At 35.5% G+C, this 20,015-nt stretch overlaps 2 protein-coding genes across 2 annotated transcripts; both read right to left on the reverse strand.

Moving 5' to 3' along the window:
- Positions 1–9,586: 9,586 nt before the first annotated feature.
- On the reverse strand, positions 9,587–12,478 carry LOC101260300 (probable pectinesterase 56). Its single transcript, XM_019210915.2, has 3 exons — positions 12,175–12,478; positions 10,148–10,429; positions 9,587–10,071 (listed from the first exon to the last, which is right to left on the reverse strand). Exons 1-3 carry the CDS (start codon positions 12,476–12,478, stop codon positions 9,587–9,589), a joined length of 1,071 nt encoding a protein of 356 aa, XP_019066460.2.
- A 5,167-nt stretch (positions 12,479–17,645) lies between these two features.
- Positions 17,646–18,239, reverse strand: LOC138339289 (secreted RxLR effector protein 161-like). Its single transcript, XM_069290880.1, has one exon. The coding sequence runs from the start codon at positions 18,237–18,239 to the stop codon at positions 17,646–17,648; it is 594 nt and encodes a 197-aa protein (XP_069146981.1).
- Positions 18,240–20,015: the final 1,776 nt, after the last annotated feature.

Raw genomic sequence — 20,015 nt, forward strand, 5'->3', positions numbered from 1 at the left:
TATAAGTAGTGTTTTAGCTAAAGAATAAAAAATACATGTATATTAGTAAAAGTCTATCATGAACACTTCAATTTATTTTACCTATATATATATATAGGTGAATTATTATCATCATACTAAAAAAAATCCTATATTGTTGATAGTCACAATCATGTGACATAACTTTATTTCAAAAGTTGGTGAAAAAATTCATGATTTCCAAGTGAAAATGACAAGGGTATATATATATATATATATATATATATATATATATATATATATATATATATATATATTTATATTGATACAATTAAGATCCAAGTGAATGGTAATCTAATGACGTCGCTTGATACATGATAACAATTATTTTTTGAGAGAAAATTCTAATAAATAAATTTTCGCTAAAAGATAAGCGTATAATTTAGATTAAAACGGACATACAGATACTACACTACATTGGTTTTGCATAAAATCTACACTTAAGGTAATAATATACACTTCACATTTATCTATAATTCTATGTATGAAAGATTGGTGATATAGTTAATTGTGCAATTTTATAACTAGTTCATTCCTACGAAGCTTGTTTCACATTTATCAATGTTTTCTCTTATTTATGTAAGAATATTAGGTAAATTTAGAAATAGTGAGTGGATAAAATTTTATTATATTATATAGTTTCAACTTTTTATTTTTAATTTCTATAGTCATATTTCACAGGAAAATTATAATTAATTAGTATAACGTAGTTGAGAACGGAAGCTCAAATAGAACTTTGATCAAAATAGTAATCATGATTTAATTAATTAGTTAGTTATTGCTTTCCGTTACCTCAGTTGACCCTATTGCTAGTGAAGTCATTAAATAACACTCCCAAAAATTATAAAACAATAATGACATTGATATCTACATAAAATTACCTAATATGCATTTATTTCTAGTTATGAAGAAAACTATTAATGGTTACATAAAAGTAATATGTTAAGACTGATTAAAGAGAACTATTGGCCACATGAAAATTAAAATACCAAAATTGCGGGGAAACTGATAAAATGGTTTATTTTCTATTGTATACTAGGTTTAATTAATTCTTTAGGTATTTTTGATCATTTAAGGAGTTGATTTGGATAATATGAAGGTAAGAAGACTGTTTCAAATAGATCTTTGATTCAGGTTGAGAATAATAAAATCACTTTTTAAAGTGAAAAAATAATAATGTGAAATACAATATAGAATTAAATGGAGAAAATTATAGTAGCAATAATAAATAATATGATAATCAAAGCAAATTGAACAACAACGATAATAAAATCAAAGATAACAGAAAAACAGTAGCAAATATATATCCCGTCATATCATATATAGAGGTTGTATTTAAATATTTTTTTTAATCCTAGTAAAATAAAAGTCATACAACTATCTTAGGTATTATTTGCTAAAATAATATAAAATATGAGATAAGAGATAAGGGATGGTCCTTAATTGGCAAAAAAATTATCATCGAGTTGATGATCTTTAGGTGTACTATTCATAATATACTAAATCATAAAACTTTTAATTTTATTTCGTAATTTTTGATGTTGTACATAATATTCTTGAGAAATAGTTAGTGTAGTGATTTAACTATAGTTATTTCAACTTTAAATAAATCGATGATCACATAATTATGACATTTTATATTACCGATAGATTGAAAGATGAATTTTTTAGTAATAGTGATTTTTGTGTTACTTAAGGTAAAAGTTTTGTAATTTTTCTCTTGGAAAACTTAGTTGTGTTACTTTAGTAAAAAGACATCATAGATTGTGCAGGTTGAAATAATTTAATTTATGATCTTCCTAAAATTTAAGATAATTATATCTAATTAATAATATTGAAAATTAATATTTGGACATGATGACACTCGTCTTATCCCACCAAGACAAGTCAGTCTAAAACTCAACCATTACAATAAAGTGCTGAAATAAAATATAAGTAACTTAATAAAAACCCCAAAACCTTGTAGTCACGTGTACAAGCCTCTAAAGTATTATAATTGATTCAAAAGAAAAACTCAAGTCTCAAATGAACTTGTTTCTAGAATAGAACAATATCATAATTATAGAGAAGAAAATCTACTGAGATAGAAACAACTACGTCACAAATCTCCAAGAAGCCACGGAAAATAAGAGAATGACAAATACAACAAAAATCCAGGCTCATAACCTACAAAAATTTGTAGAAACAAGGGGTGAGTACCAAACACACGATACTCAGCAAGTAAACCTTTAAACACAAGATAAGGGGATGAAATACGGGTACTCCTACTACCCCCAACCGAACCTCCACAACTACAACCTGCATTAAAATCAACCCAACCTAACAACTCACAATTTAATAGCACGTAGCTCAACAACAACGCTTAGAAAAATTACATATTCTCAACAACAACACTTTAACAAATTACATATCCTCAACAACGATACTTCAATAAATTATATATCCGCAATAACAAGCTCAATATTGATCAATCACAAGTTCCATAGAAAGGCAATCAGAACATCAACAAAACACGATATCAAGTTCACTAATGATAAGTATGTGCAATGCAATGGAATGCAATGTCAAGTATAATGATGCATGTCTGACCTAGTGATACACACCCGTTGTCTCTCAGTCCGGGACCCATGGGGGACATATCTGTCCATGCATCTGTCGCGGCGCATGACACGACCCTCGATAATAGTAACCATCGCGGCGCGCGATACGTACCTCGAAATATAGTATGTATCGCGGAGCGCGATACATCCCTCGAAATATTGTATCCATCGCGGCGCGCGATAGGTCTCTCGAAATGGTACATCCTCTTAAGTACTCATTCTTTCTCAATGCACATAACTCTTGTCACAACCAATGCCTCATAATAATGCAGATGACAAGTTCACAAATAATGAGGAGATGACCATTTTCATAACATTGCACAGTTCACAACCAAATAAACATTCAATCACATCAACAATGATTCAACAAGCCTTCAACCCTTTGTCAACACATCACACATAAACAATTAATCACATTTGCCTTTTGTTATCCCTTTTTTTAATAATTAAAATTAGTCAATGTGGACAAATCAATCCATCACCAATCCCGTTACTCCCAAACATATACTACAAGGGAAATATAGGCATTTCATACACTTAACAAGAGTTTAGAAATCCACTTGCCTCAAATAGTTGAATAATAACTTTGAAACTTGAGTCGTCCCCTTTCGTTGAACTTCCTAATTCAAAGCAATCTATTCAATTACATTAACACAATGAGATTTCAAAACTAACAACACCTATATTAATATAGGTTTAAGCTAGACCCAAAAAGTCACCGAAGCCTAAAACCAAGTTCTTAAATTTCAAGTGTAGGATTAAGTTTCAACTTCTTAAAATAATAAAACCCTAATAGTTTCATATAATCTATAATATATACGTATTGGTGTCGCATGATTGATAGTAAGAGATATACTCAATAGTATTATTTTTTGATGCCAGGATATAATAACGCAACTCCCAAATTCAAAAATGGAATAACTCATTCTCTCCTTTATATGCTTATATATGTTTCATGCCATGCTTGGCTCATTAATATGCATTCCTTAATTATCAATCATTGTGCCACTTCACTGTGCCATAATTTCCCACCAAAAATGTCTACAAACTCTTAAAGAATTATCTTAACCAAAGAAAACATATTATACCCTAAAATTCCTATTATTTTTCAATTTTTTTCAACCATAACCCAATAATTACCACATAATTGGTCAGACCCTCTTTCTCAATACCAAATTTCTCCATACAAATATATCACCAACTTTAATTTATTTAATTTTCAAATCTATTTTTTTTGCATATTTCCTTTTTCAAAGCACATACCATTAAATAATAACAACAATTATGATTGCACATTAATTACAAGAGATACTCAGCCATATTCAATATTAAGTTTAAAACTATTATCTGAATCAATAGTACTTTTCCAGCGGCGCATGTGACTATTCCAACCCTTCCTATTTTATTTTATTTTTCTCGACTGCGCGAGCCAAAACTGCTGCTGTCACAACCGCCTGCAGCATTTGGCCCTTTTATATTTCTTTTAGTTTTTTTATTATTAGTAACTAAAATAGTCTTTTAATAAATCAGAAAATTATGTCACTCATTTTTATAAGTCATAAGTTATTTATAAAATCTACTAAAAAGGAAAAATATATAAATAATGGTTAACATTTATAAAACGACTAAGAGGATTGTTACATTATCCACTACTAAAAATCATGTTCGTCCTCGAACATGAGGAAGAAGAAGAAGACAAAAGAATAATCGATGTTATCAAAAGTCTAAGTTATGACCTGCTAGTTGGTATTAAGAACTAAGCTTTCGGATTAAACTTTGGAAGATCTTTAAATTTAGAGTGATTATCAAGCCAAAGACTAACCAATGAATCAATCTACACTAAAACTCACTAAACTATAACACAACCATTATGGCGAATCTTTTCTGATATAACCAAAATAGCCTTCTGAATCAATATTGATTACAAATAGAAGTGAGTCTGAATCAACCACCAGACACTCATAATGCACATACCATCACATATTTTATCGTGATTCTCTTTTTCACGAGCTTAAGTTATAAAAATATGATCTTTAGATATCGAATATCCATCAAGGAAGAATTCAAACTTATCTAACCCAAAGAAGAAAATGATCATGTAAGCACCCAACAAGAGATACACTTCAAAATGTAGAACCTCTAACAATCCTTTTAGACAATTGTAACTCTTTATAGCTCTTATATAATTTCTCATAAGTAAGGTTGTGTGTGTAGAACTACTGGTATACTTCAATTATCCCAAGAAAATACCAAATACGTCATATCTAAAGTAATTAAATTTTTCCAAGTATCTTGTCCTACCAAAAGCACGTCACAGGATCGGTACACCTGATCCACCACTAGGGATGCACCTATAGAAGTGAAAATATGTATGGGCATAGACAACTAATCACACTCCAAATCATATCCATCATGAAGTAGCTGGTCACATAAGAATATACAAAACCAATGTCAAATAACACTAGATAGGTTTTCCATAGTGCTATATCAAAATTTTTCATTCATATGACTCCCTTCCTTTGATTTTTAGTCACCCACAATCAACCAGTCTAATACTCATTACAATTTAACAAATACTTAATTCATCAAAGTCAACATACTTCTCACAATACTCCTTTAAAGTCAACACTCTTTATACTAACAAACATCATAACCACATCGACCCTTTACATTACTCTCAAACTATCCCTACTATCAAAATTTTCGTAGCAAACACATTGTAGCCTTTGAAAATTTTCAACTATGGTTCTCTTTCTTTCCATTTAATCATTTAATGACAAATACGGGTCACTCCCAAAACTGATAATACTAATTTCAATTCAAAAAGTACTTTCCATTGCGACACGATAATGAATCACACATGGTCAATGACATGGTATCACTGACATACCAAGTCTCAACTATCCTTCAAACCATCATATCCCTCATACCAACACTTAAGAAATTTTTGGTCACTTCAATAATTTGGTATACTATAAGCTCATAACCTTTACTCACTATAAAAGACCTATATAATGCATCATAACTGCTTATATCGTTTTATCAAGTGTTTCAATCCCTTGAAATACTTATTAACCATGTTGAACTGTAGGCCCACTCTGCCGAATATCCATAAGTTACCTATCCTAATTTGAACAATCTAGCTAGACATAAAAACCTACCACACCTGATTACTTGTCACCCAATTAAAGCTCAATCTTTATACAACTTCGATGATAAACCCCCTAGCAAGTCAATACCGAACTAGTTCACATGTCACATTCATATCTTAATTCTCACATACATATCGATATTCATAGCCAAAAATTAATAAAATATTCAACTACAAATCAATGGATTATACAAGAGGTCATTTTCCTTCACTTTTCTCAAATTCTTCCCATTACATAAAATTTCTAATATATTGAACCTTTTAATACGCCAAACTCTTGTTCCTTTTGTTGACTTACTTACCAATCTTATCCTTTGACCAACAACACAATATATTTTTACATTGTCCTCCAAACCAAAACATTACATGAAACACCCCTTAGATATAACAATCAAAGGTAACCAAATTTACTACTTAAATTATTTTTAAGTACTTATAAATACTTCATACTCAATGCTATCGATAATTCCTTACCTTATCAATTCATACCTTGACAAAACATCTACCATGAACATAAACTCACCATAAAAAACTTAATTTTTTTTAATCCCAACCATGTAACACAATCCCATTATTTACCAACATTAGTTCATATATTGAACATCTTTATGAATTTACGTATCTTAGCTTACCATTGATCACCTCTCCATCGACCTTATCATATCTTTCGCTAAAAATTCTACCATATTCATTATCAAACTCAAAACCACAAAATAACTAATTATCATACTCAAGATGAACGATCGTTTACCTTTTACTTTATCTGAGAAGCGTACAACTGCACCTTTTCAACTTATTCATTCTGACCTATGGGGTCCTACTGCTGTTCCTTCATTTGCTGGTTTTCGCTATTATATTTTTTTTGTGGATAATTTTACAAAATACACTTGGTTGTACCCACTAAAACACAAATCACAGGCATACACCACCTTTGTCACTTTTGAAAAAATGGTCAAAACACAATTCAATTCTCATGTTAAACTTTTTCGAAGTGACGATGGAAAGGAATATGTCAATAACATCTTTGGCCAGTTTCTGCAATCCCTGGGAATTATACATCAAACCTCCTGTCCATACACTCCCGAACAGAATGGGGTGGCTGAGCGTAAGCATCGCCATCTCATTGAAACGGTGGTTACTCTTCTACATCAATCTCATCTCCCTGTCTCCTTTTGGGTAGAAGCTCTAGCCACCACAAACTACCTCATTAATAGAATGCCCAGTCACACTCTCTCCAACAAATCACCCTATCAACTCCTTTACCAAGAACTTCCCAATTATACCAACCTCCGCGTCTTTGGGTGTCTTGCCTACCCTTGGAGCCCTCATATTACTCACAAATTACAACCCCGATCCTGTCCTTGTATTTTTTTGGGCTATCATCCTACCTCTAAGGGTTATCGTTGTCTTGACCCACAAACTCATAAAGTCTATATATCTCGTCATGTCAAATTTGTCGAAAATGAGTTTCCCTACAAGTCTATTTCCTCCTCCACAAATACATCATTCATTGGCGTCCTTCCCCTTTTTTCAACATACTCACAGGGTCCCTCACCACCTTCCCCCACACTTCCACCCACTACCCAACCACCCCTCATCACCCCTTCGACCGTCACCCACAATACACCCGCAACCACCAGCCACACTCACAACCAACCCGAACCACCCCATTACCCACAACATCTCCAGCCCGATCCGTTTTGGGTCCTTCCCGGCCACCTCCGAATCACCACCGCCCGTGCCATCCCCCAATAATCATCCCATGTTAACCCGTGGCAAAGCCGGTATCTTTAAACCCAAAACCTTTCAGGCTACCATACTACCAAATACACCCCTTCCCGATAGTGAACCAACAACCTACTCTATTGCCTCAATAAATGTTTATTGGCATCATGCTATGGATGACGAGTTTAAGGCTTTGACTGATCAAAAAACTTGGGTTCTTGTACCTTAGCCCCATGGGCGGCACCCAGTGGGCTGTAAATGGGTGTACAAAATTAAACACAATGCAGATTGCAGTATTTCCAGGTACAAGGCTCGTTTGGTTGCTAAAGGCTACAATCAGGAGTATGGGCTTGATTACTCCGAGACATTCAGTCCTGTTATTCGGCAGGAAACCATTCGCCTGGTACTGTCACTCGTCGTGCGCAACAATTGGCTCATCAATCAGTTGGATGTTTCCAATGCTTTTCTTCATGGTATGCTTGATGAAACTATCTACATGACGCAACCACCGGGCTATGTTGATCCCCGCTTCCCTCAACATGTTTGCAAACTCCAGAAGTCTCTGTATGGGCTCAAGCAAGACCCCGTGCTTGGTACACACGTCTAAAAACGTTCCTCCAGGGACTCGGCTTCACGTGTTGCGTACACGACACGAGTATGTTTACTCGACATTCAGCACACGGTACAGTCATTCTTCTTGTCTATGTAGATGATATCATTATTACAGGCTCTACTGCAGCTCTCATTCAGGATGTCACTCGAGCTATGCATACTACCTTCAAAATGAAGGACCTTGGCCCGTTACATTATTTTCTGGGAATGGAGGTCTTTCGGACAGGCAGCGGCTTGTTTCTTCATCAGTCAAAATATGCTCGAGATCTGTTGCAGAAAGCTGGACTAGAAAAATGCACTAGTCAACCAACACCGATGGCAGTCTCTTCGTCTACGAATGGAGCCGACACCCCTTTTGCCGATATCACCCACTTCCGCAGTCTCATTGGGGCTCTACAGTATCTGGCCATTACCCGTCCTGACATCCATTTTGCTGTCAACCGAGTTGCTCAGCGCATGCATCAACCAAGTGAACATGATTACCATTGTCTAAAACGCATTCTCAGGTACATTTTTGGCACTCTTGGTCGTGGTTTACTCATTCGACATGGGGACTTGGAGCTTCGGGGTTTCTCAGATTCAGATTGGGCGAATGATAAAAATGATAGAAAATCTACATCGAGGTTGCTCGTTTTTTTGGGGCCGAACCTGATCTCCTGGTGTACAAAAAAACAACTCAAGGTCTCTCGGTCCTCGACTGAAGCTGAATACCGCGCCCTTGATCTTCTTGCTGCTGAGACCATGTGGGTCACATATATTCTTCGCGAACTCCGTGCCACTCACACTGTTCCTGCTCTCTATTGTGACAACAAATCAACCATCTGTGTGGCCAAGAATTCTGTCCTACACACCAGAATGAAGCATGTTGATACCGATTGTCTCTTTGTTCGCGATGAAGTTCAGGCCGGCACCATGACTGTGCAGTATGTACCCACTGAAGAACAACCGGCTGATATTCTCACCAAGCCTCTCCCGAGCCGACAGCACGATTACCTCAGTTCCAAGCTTCCGTTCGCTTCCGCTCAGCTCAGCTTGAGGGGGGATAATAACAGATAGTATTAAATAAATAGTATTAAATAATATTAGTATTTAATGTGTACTAATCCTAGTCATATTAGGATTAGTACTCCTTAATCCCTTAATCCTAGTCCTATTATGATTAGTACTCCTTCCTATATCTCCTATATATATCTCTCATGTATTCCCTTATTAGGTTAACACTTCAATACAATCAATATTCCTTCAAATATAATACAAATTAATTGTTAGTTCAAGATAAATCTAGGTAATGAGGGATATTGACGGGAATCCACTGGTCACCACTTATAAAGTTTCTAACCGTGAAATTTAATGCAATATTAGGATCTGTAGTGACGAATGCCCATGTCACACATCCCTTCGTGGCAGCACCCGACCCTCTATTCTTATACTCCAGATAATATGGTCGGCGGCTAACAACAGATTTATTTGTCGATTCAATTCACTCAACCCATCCTCTAGGATCTATTAATCTATCAATATAACTTTCCATTATCACAGTCCTAGAAAATAAACCCCATGGACGACCTAAATATGTCGTGACGTTGACCGATTTCTCCAAATCGTGGGTGGCCTTTATAGTACAATTTTGAAACAGTATTCCAGATGCAAACAACTCAAGTTCTTGGTGTTTCTCTATGATTGTGTTATATTGCCTCGCCATTGGAGTGCAAGCTTCAATCAAGTAGTTTTGGAACACGGCGGTTGCGTCACCACATATAAAATCTATGGTGCGATAGATTTCACAATCGCAGTAGGACTGGATTTGTCTTTTCACATACAAGGTGTCTTGATACCCGTCGAAATGACATTCATAAAAGGACACCAAATCTGCATCAACTCGTAATGTCACTGCCTGATGTTTTATGGGTCCGACATTATTCCTAAAAGTTATGTTTTGAGCTATGAAGCCATTGCCAGCGACCCCTGCAAATTAAATAAGAAGAAACAATTATTCATCAAAAATAATAAAACTCATGTACATATAAAGAGAGGGACTTACCAACGATTGCGGTATCATAGGTTCGGTTGCCATCAACAAAACTTCTATTATCCGTTATTATCATAGTATTCATCCCTTCTCTGATCAGGATTATAGTAGTCTTCGTTTCATCAACTCTAATATATTTCTGATACGTGCCATTCTTGAGATTTATGAATAATGGCTTGACATTGTGATCAGGTGTTGCCAATATTGCTCCAGAAGTTGTGTTGAAATTTCCGATTCCATCTGTAGAGACAACCGCATTATAAGGTATTTCCTTTGTTAGTTGGCTTTGAACACCTACAATTATAGTTATAGTGACAAACAAGATCATTATATTCCCTGCATTAAAAAAATTATAGAAATATGATGAATTTTTGGACAAGTATTACAACTACAATATAGAGATATGAATGAAAAATATCGTAAAAGCTATGTGTGATGGCCATTGAGAAGTTGATGAATTGGCAGTAATTATTCTTGGTAGTGAAGAGTTTCTCTTTCTTAGTATTATATAGTAGTATTGATGAAGCTCAACAATCAAGGATTTTTTATTGGACAACTACATGTCATCTTCATTTCATTGAATTTTTCTACCATTTGAAAAATTACTTACCTAGGTATGCAATTTTGGTAACATTTTGATCCTTATGTCACGGACTTAGAGTATTTACTAAAACTCTGTGAGGCACTTGACAACTTACTCATGAATCTTTACAATCTTGTAAGCTTAGGTAATCCCTTTATGCTAAGATCGCTAAGAGAATGCAAAGAAAGACTTAGAGAATTTTTGAAGAAGGCTTGTATATTACTTGAAAGATTGCTTACAACTTGTTGGATAATTTACAAATGAGACCCCTCCTATTTATACTTCTTCCTAAGGGGTAAAGTGTAACTTATAATTACTTACAAGTCCCTAAGTTATTTACACTTTGGTCCCCTTTCTAGAGAAGTCTACACTTTCTAGGATTTCCAAAGTTTTCCTAGAATGTCAAATCTGTCTTCTAGAACTCTGCAAAGCCTTCTAGAAAGATGTAAGGGCTTCTAGAGTTTTTCTATAAACCTCTACAAAACTCTAGGCTTTTTCTCCCCTATACGGATGTAAAATCGTACTGATAATCGGCGGAATGTGACATTCAACCCCACCTATTGATGTGAAGATCGCGTTGAATCATCACTGCATCGGCAATTGAGTCTTGTCTTCTCGTATGCGGGACTAACAGTCCATTGACTCAATCAATGCACTCGTGCAACTCCTTCAATTGTTTCTTTATCCCTTCTAACTCGGCAACACGATCTACCTCCTTCCTAGGAGGCAAGTGCTTCGACGGATTCTTTGACATCACATTGTCCCCTCTTGGAACCTTCTTCCTGCACGTGGCAAAGACTTCTTAGCACCATTTTCTTCTTTCGAACTTATAATGGTGGCTATAAATGTTTACTTCTTCTTCTTAGGATTTTTCTTGAGTCGCATGGTCGTTAGTTGGGCCTGCCCTTCTATCTTTGGTGCCTTAATCATAGGAACCATGCATGTTCCACCTTGCTCCATGACCAGAAGTCCTTGGAGGTAAGGATCGATCATTATGTGACACTATTGGATGAACTCTTGCCCAAGAATAATGTCAAAGAGATCTAAAGGAGCGACAATGAAGTTGGTCTTACCTTGCCACTTGCCTAGAGTGATGTTACTCCACGTGCGACTCCACGCATGGGAGTCGGTGGTGCATTGACCGTCCTGAGTTGGGCGTTACTTGGACTATAATGCATCCCCAACCTTGTCGTTGTCGTCTTGATCATGATATTGATCTTGCCATTGTGTCGACCATAACACGAGCGAGTCTTCCATTGATCGTGATTCGACATACTGCGCTCCGCATGTTCTCGGTTTCTCTGGTTTCTTGGTGATAGCTCCGCATAGTCCTAATAAGCCCAATTGCATCGTCTTCGCGACTTGTTCTTGATCATGTGCTTCCTTCTCTTCCGCTCTCGCAGGATAGCACCAAGACTCTTTAGTTCAGGACACCTCACATAACCATACGACCCACCGCATATGTAGCAACCACCTCTTTTGGCAACCTCTATCGTTCTCTCCATGTCTCCATGACGTCCAGACTTCTTGTTATCAGACTTGTTGGTATCATGCTTCTTAGGATGTGGCCGCTGCTCCTCGCCTTTGCCACCATCTCCCCCATCATGGTCTTGACTACCTCTCATATCCTCTCCTGTAGTTTTGTCGGGCTTCTCGTACCTGAAGTCTTTCAAAGCTTCGGCCTGCATGATGACTTCATAAATAGTCCTGAACTGTCGGCGTTTCAACTTCGTCCTGGCCCAATTTTGCAGCCCATCCATGTAGTGGAACAACATATCTTTATCAGTGATATTTGGAATTTAAAGCGCGAGGTTGGTGAGCTCCTGCACATACGCACGTATACTGCCATTTTGCTTTAGTTCCCTAAACTTGCGCTTCGCCTCAAACATGACGTAGTTAGGGAAGAAGACTTTCTTATACTCCTTGCAGAATCGCTCCGAAGTGTTGATGGTGCACGTCCCCTTCTTTATTTAAAACTATTTACGCCTTCACCACAACATGTCCATCTCTAAAAGATACAACACGACGGTGTTGATCTTACTCTAGTCGCTTTTCAGCCTGTTGCAGTTGAAGTAATTTTCAAAATTCCACAGAAAATTCTCCACCTCTTTGGCGTCACGGACTGCTTTGAACATAGGTTGCTTTGGAGCCTCGACCTTGGCCTCCCTATCTTGGTCAAGCGACGATAATGCTCTTACTTCCACACCATCCTTGAGTGCTTTTATCTCGGCTCATGCTCTCAATTGTGCTCAATGCCTCCATGAGCCGACACTCCAAGGAAGTGATAACCTCCTTCATCTCAAACTCAACCTACTGGCATTCCTGCAACTCTTTATGGATAGATTCAATCTCTTCTAGCGTGAAGTCTTCAAGGGTTTTAAACTTTCCATCAGCCACATTCATGCGCCGACCTAAAGTCTCCATAACCTGTCGCGCCACTTCAACCCTTGTGACCCATTCTTCTCCAGCGGTGACGTTAATGGCCTCCTAGCCATGTTCATCGTCACTTGCCTTGGTGGTTGAGGGTGGATGAGATGTTAGAGCCTGGCATGGTGTAGGATCGGGCAACATTTCTTCATGGCCATTACTGGGCTTCTTTCCTTATCGATGCTTCTTTCCTCCATCCAAACGGACATTGGTGGTGCTAGCAGCGTTCACGTCTCCTTTGGTAGTCATTCTATTAGTTCAAATTTTTGCTCTGATACACATTTTCATGGACTTAGAGTATTTATTAAAACTCCGTGCGGCACTTGAAAACTTACTGACGAATCCTTAACGATCTTATAAGCTCAAGTAAGACCTTTATGCTAAGATCGCTAAGAGAATGCTAACAAAGACTTACAAATTTGGAAGAAGGTTTTTTATTACTTGGAAGATTGCTTACAACTTGTTGGATAATTTACAAACGAGAGCCCTCCTATTTATACTACTTATTAGGGGCTAAAGTGTAATTTATAATTACTTACAAGTTCCTAAGTTATTTACACTTTGGTCCTCTTTCTAGAGAATTCTACACTAGGATTTTCCAAAGTTTTCCTAGAAAATATCAAGTGTTCCTTCTAGAACTCTCCAAAACCTTCTAGAAATATCTAAGGCTTCTAGAGTTTTTTTATAAATCTCTCCATAACTCTAGACTTTTCTGCCCCTATCCGGATGCAAAATCTTACTGAAAATTGGCGGGACGTGACACTTAGCTTAGTTATGGTATTGCTTTCTTCTTATTATCTTTTCTTTTTTGGAGGGAATCAACTTATGACTTTTATGAAAATTTTATTTTGTGAAGATACAATATTGTACTTTCTTTATTTAAGTGACCTTTCTTAAGATATCAACAAAATATCTAGCGTGAATGTACTGTTGTCGCACACGATTGAGGGAGACGACACAACACATTGAAGCACGTGTCTGGGCCATTTTTCGTCTACTGTCTTGTTCACGCCATTTGAAATTACGAACGTCAGAGAATTTGTCGTTTTTGGCACTGTTGATGCCGTTTGAAATCGTCGTTGCTTCTATTGCTTTTGAGCTGCTATTGACGTGAAAGAGGAGAAAAGAACATTGTTAGGTTTCTTTTGAAAATAGAGAAGTGCGATGGGTCAACGAAATGGGCCGAAGTATTGAAGTGGGTTGCAGGAAATTGGCAAATAAATGACCCCACTTCTTGGTCTTAAAATTTGTTGGAGAAGAAGATTAGATTTGGCTACAATTGCAATAGAAATTAATTAACAATTTAGTCAAACGAATTAAAGAGACAACGGAGAAAAATTAAGTTTTAGAGGATTCGACTAAAATTCAAATAGAACGAATTAATATAATTAATTTATGAGCTTCTTAATCTTATCGAGTTGAAATAATTAATTTAAGTAGAAACTGATAACTCAAAAATATAAGTATGATTTTAACTAAACTAATTTAATAAAATACTTACTAAAATTAAAATCTTTTTAAGATAATTTTTGAATATTTATAAAATAAACTACTTATATAAAAACATATCTAGCATTAAAAATTATAAAAAGTGTCCAAAATTACTTCAAATATTTGAAAAATATTTTGAGCTTTATAAAAACAAATTATTTTGAAATCGTTTGGAATTTAAAAAATTTGGTGATTAATCTGTATTGCGGAGGTCCAAAATTGGGAGTTGAATGCATTAAAAAGAGTCATTTTTTATGAAAGATGCCACAAAGCTACTGTAGTTATTACATATTTGATCTTCTTTCTGTGTTAATGAGATTCAACATTTAATATATACATAAGATAAAAAATTTACCCTAATGTATTCTTTTTATTCTCTTTCTGAATTTCCACCAATAAAACAAGGCATAAAAACAGGATACATGACTTTCATGTTGATTTATCACCTACAAGCTCTTTACGCACGGTCCTAAATTAATCTAAGAGTGTCGGTTAGGCTGAGTCGTTCCAAGATCTAATTGAATTCAGTAGTAGCTCAGATTGACCAATCCAAGACTTGTGTGTTGACATGTCAGTTCACCTTGAAGATCTGAAATCGGTCGAGCACAAACCTCAATCAAAAATCAAAAATTGGTTGAATTAATACTATTTCTAATTTGATAGTACTAGATTAACCTATCCGGCCTAATTGTTTTGTCTAAAATTTAAAATTATATTTAACATTCATGGAGTGATTTAAGAAATACTTTTAAAAAATTATAAGAAAATATTTTTAGTTGAAACCTGAACCAAGAACAAGTTACATCAAACTCAATAAAACTCGAATTTGTAGGACCTGGTAACCCCAACCCGATATCCAACCCAAAGGCAGAGCGACCACATTCTGTAATTAGTGAATCGACATTTTTGGGAGATTATACCTTATAAGTCAATAGGTGGATGTCAGGGGTATTTGGGAGCCAATAGGTAAATGTCAGGGGTATTTGAGAGCTAATAGGTGGATGGATGGTAGTTTTATACCATTTCTAATAATTTAAGGGTATATTAAGCTCTTCTTGGCCCAAATCTTCACTACCCAACTAATTAGGCTCGGGGCATACTCCCGAATCTGATGCCATCTATATGGACTTTGACCCATTACTTATGTATATTAGTGTATATACTGAGGAGCGGTTTGCTAGAATGTATTAATTGATATAATCTTGCATTAAAATTTGGTCCACTCAATATAATATTTGATTGCACAATTTGACTCAAACACACCTAATGCATCGCATGTGATCTTATGTAGTAACTAAAAAAATATCTAGGGATTACTATTATCAAGTTTAATAATACTTGTATAAGACAAAAAAAATGACTAAACTACGACTCAATTTCTTTATATAATTCCTATATATGTTACTAATATCAGCTCTAAGATTTCTTGTATACAAGTTGTATATCAACATCTTCCCCCCTGTTTATTTGCTTCTTCTTCTGTTTATATCACCAAGGTCGACTTGATAAGGGAACGTTAAGCTTGATCAAATGAAAGGAATGCAACGAGAAAGCAACAGAGTCCACTGGAGACTCAGCCACAACCACATAAATGATACTTGAATCATTGAATATTAATCTTTGTGTCAGTCGAATCATCAAGTATGGATGCTAAAGTCCGTAGAAAAGAATAAGCAATACATAAATTCACTCATTCACATCATTACTCAATCATTGTTATGCTCGACTCTCAAATTGAGTTTAAGACTTTAACAGCAATCAATGAGCTAAGTCAGGCTCATAAAGATATAACATGATTCGGTAACATTTCATTTTTCGATTAACCAAGTCACGTCACACGTACTCCAAAATTTACATCTTTTAACCAAATCGAAGAAAATTATGGTCTAAATTGGTCCACACTTTTTTATTATTATATATAGAGCAACACAAATATGTGCTACCAACTGCCACTCAAAATCAATTGTAATTGTGACATCAAAGCCTTTGACCGAATGATCAGATTTAAGTTGAAAAACTCGTTTGACCGCTTATTGAGGCATGAATATAAACAATGTCTTAATTGATATCAAAATAATGGCTAATGAAGAAAAAAATTGATCGACCATCCATCATATTTAGAGTAAAAAATTAATATTAAATTACTTGCATGCCAAAATTATAAGAGGATACTTATCAATACTAGTTTATTTCAAAAGGAAATGATATAATTACCACAATCTTCTTCGCCCAATAATATCTACATAACGTTTTATGCAAAATAAATTAATATGAATCTGTATTGCTCTAGCTATAACAATCACTCGACATAAACTCAAAGAATATATGTATTGGTGAAGATGAATTCCGTGAAAGCATTAACACTGATTTTCATGCTCTTTCTTTCTCTTGTAACTTTTTCGTAGGGAGATTTGATAAAAAGATGTTTGTCGAACGTCTAGTGATTTCAAAGTATGCATCGACTCTCTTAGTATAGAGAATAGCAGAAAAAAGTATAATTAGAAAACCTCCTACTAGCCCAAGATCGTCAACTAAGATCGTAAAATTCAACTAAGGATGAAGAGGAAGCTAGGTAGTTGTAAAGGAATTTGGAAAGAAGAACATTGTAATGGAAGAAGACTTCTAAGTGTTTTGATTTTTTTTCTTCTTGAATACAAATGTACAAGTCCATCTCCTATTTATACTTGTCTAGGGATGGTTCTAGAAAGTCTTCTAGATACATCCATAAGAAAGTTCTAGTAAACTTATCTTCTAGCAACTATTCTAAAATATCTAGATATTTCCTTAAGATAACTACTCTACATCATATAGATATTTCTTCAAGATAATTTCTACATTTCTATACTATGACATTCTAGAAAAATCTATGTTATTCAAAAAATCATCTTTAACTTTTTTCACACAACCCTTAATGTGATTTTTGTGAAACTATCCCAATCTTGCCTCGGAGAAACTCAAATGAAGCTTTTGGACGTGACATGGTGAAGATATTAGCAATATTCCCTGACTTCATACCTCCGATGTATATAAAGTTCCATCAAGAACTTTTTCTGGAATGAAATGATGTTCCACCTCTATGTGCTTACTTCTTACGTGAAATACCGAATTGTTTGTGAGCTTGATGGCACTTTGGTCGTCTCCAAAGATTGTAGTTGTCTTTGATATAGATCGATGCAAATCTTCAGCAAGTCTTTGGAGCCATACACATTCTTGAGCAGTAAGGGATGTTGCTTTTATATTCTGCCTCCGTAGTTGACAAAGAAACTGAGAAATAACTGTTCCACCACAGAGAAAGATATATCCTGATGTTGATCTTTGATTATCCATATCACTACCAAAATCTGTGTCGGTATATTCGATCAATACCAAGTCATTCTTTCTTTTAAAAAATAGGCTCATATCTGATGTTGAGTTGATATACTTCAGGATCTTCTTTGCAGCTTTCAAGTGCGGCTTTCTTGGTGATTGCATAAATTTGCTGACATATCCAATAGAAAAGGCAATGTCTGGCCTTGTAATAGTCAAATACATGAGACTTCCAACTAGTGCTCGATAAGGCTTGGGATCTACAAGAAGTGAAACTTCTTCACGCCTTAGCCCCATGCTATTCTCCAAAGGCGTAGAGCACTTTTTGCTTTGTTTCACCCCAAACCTGTCCACAAGCTTCTTGGCATACCCTTCTTGGGTAACAAAGACCCCTTTACTTGTGTTTGTAACCTCTAAACCAAGAAAATGATGTAATTCTCCAAACTTCTTGATATCAAATCTTAGGGCAAGCTCTTCTTGAAGTCTTGCAACTTAATCATCATTATTTCCTGTTATTATCATGTCATCCACGTACAAGAGAACAACCACATGCAAATCTTCTTGTTTCTTAACAAACAAACAAGGATCTGAATGTGATGTAGTATATTCACAAAAATATAGATACTGAGTAATTTTTCCATACCATGCTTGTGGAGCTTGCTTGAGTCCATAAAGTGCTTTTTTAAGTTTGCAAACATAATCAGGATGTAAGTTATAAACATACTTGGGTGGTTGCTCCATATAAATATCTTTGTCAAGTTCTCCATACAAGAAAGCATTCTTCACTTCAAGTTGCCATAGTTTCCAACCATATGAGGCTTCCATGGCTAGTACAACTCGAACTAAGATCATCTTAGCCATTGGACTGAAGGTTTCTTCGTAGTCTTCGTCATATTTTTGAGAAAAACCTCGAGCGACCAATCTAGCTTTATATCTGTCTATGTTGCCATCCGCTCTTCTTTTGATTTTGTAAACCCATTTGCAAGAAACGGGTTGTACATCTCTTGGCTTTGTACAAGGCTCCAAGTTTGATTTTTCATTAAATCCTCCATTTCATAATCCATGGCAAGCTTTCTCTCTTTGGATCCTTTAGCTTCTTCAAAAGATGAAGCCTCTTCATCATCAATTGGCCCTGCAAAGAAAAAAGAATATGTACTAACAAAGTCTTCATCTCTGAAGCGAGCTGGCTTAACAATGGTTCTATTTGGTCTTTGTGAAACAAATACATCATATTCTGGTTGAGTTTCACATTGTTGAGTTTTTGGGCTCCCCTTTCGCTTAGCTCCTCAACAATTGTATTATCTGGAGAAGCACTTGTAATGGGAAAGTTTGAAACTCCAGGGTTTAATATTTTAGAACCCTCTTCTTTTGATGTAACTCCATAATACAGGGATGTTACATCAAATACGACATCCCTGGAAACAACAAAATGATGAATTTTTGGATCCATGCACTTCCAACACCTTTTCCTTTCATCGTATCAAACCAAGATGCATTTTCTTGCCTTGGGATCCAACTTGCTCCGTTGAGAATATGGGATATGAACATAGCAGATAGATCCAAAAACTCTTAGATTTTTGATATTAGGCTTCTCTCCAAACATTAATTCATAGAGAGACTTCATGTTGTTTGGAGAAGTGGCATCCTATTGATCACATAAGCTGCACATTTCATACCTTCAACACACAGGGATCTAGGTAAATTTTAGGCATGAAGCGAGCTTTTACATGTCTCTGTTAGCTGTCGGATCTTTCTTTCTGCCACTCCATTTTGTTGTGGCGTATCAACAAAAGTAAGTTCTCTTATAATGCCATAATGATGACAAAAAGAGATAAGCTCTTCAGAAGTGTATTCACCATCATTATCTGTTCACAACCTCCTTATTTTTTAGCAAAGCTCGCCTTCAACAGTTCCCTTGAATTCCATAAACTTGTTAAGAACTTCTGACTTGTGATTCATAAAATAAACCCATGTGAACCTTGTAAAGTCGTCAATGAAAATTAGCATATAAGAACAACCGGAGAATGAAATTGGCCCCATCAAATCAATATGAATTAGCTCTAGTGGAGCAAT

This window comes from Solanum lycopersicum, chromosome 11 (assembly GCF_036512215.1).
Source record: "Solanum lycopersicum chromosome 11, SLM_r2.1".
NCBI lineage: Eukaryota > Viridiplantae > Streptophyta > Magnoliopsida > Solanales > Solanaceae > Solanum > Solanum lycopersicum.

Bases quoted from the DNA above. Each gene is read 5' to 3' on its own strand.
- LOC101260300 (XM_019210915.2), bottom strand. From the start codon at position 12,478: ATGGATGGGCTGCAAAATTGGGCCAGGACGAAGTTGAAACGCCGACAG. The intron at 10,430-12,174 runs GTGGGTCGTATG...CTATAATTGTAG, and splicing joins AGGTGGTTGCTACATATGCG to GTGTTCAAAGCCAACTAACA. The intron at 10,072-10,147 runs GTAAGTCCCTCT...TTTAATTTGCAG, and splicing joins CTATGATACCGCAATCGTTG to GGGTCGCTGGCAATGGCTTC.
- LOC138339289 (XM_069290880.1), bottom strand. From the start codon at position 18,239: ATGGGGCTAAGGCGTGAAGAAGTTTCACTTCTTGTAGATCCCAAGCCT.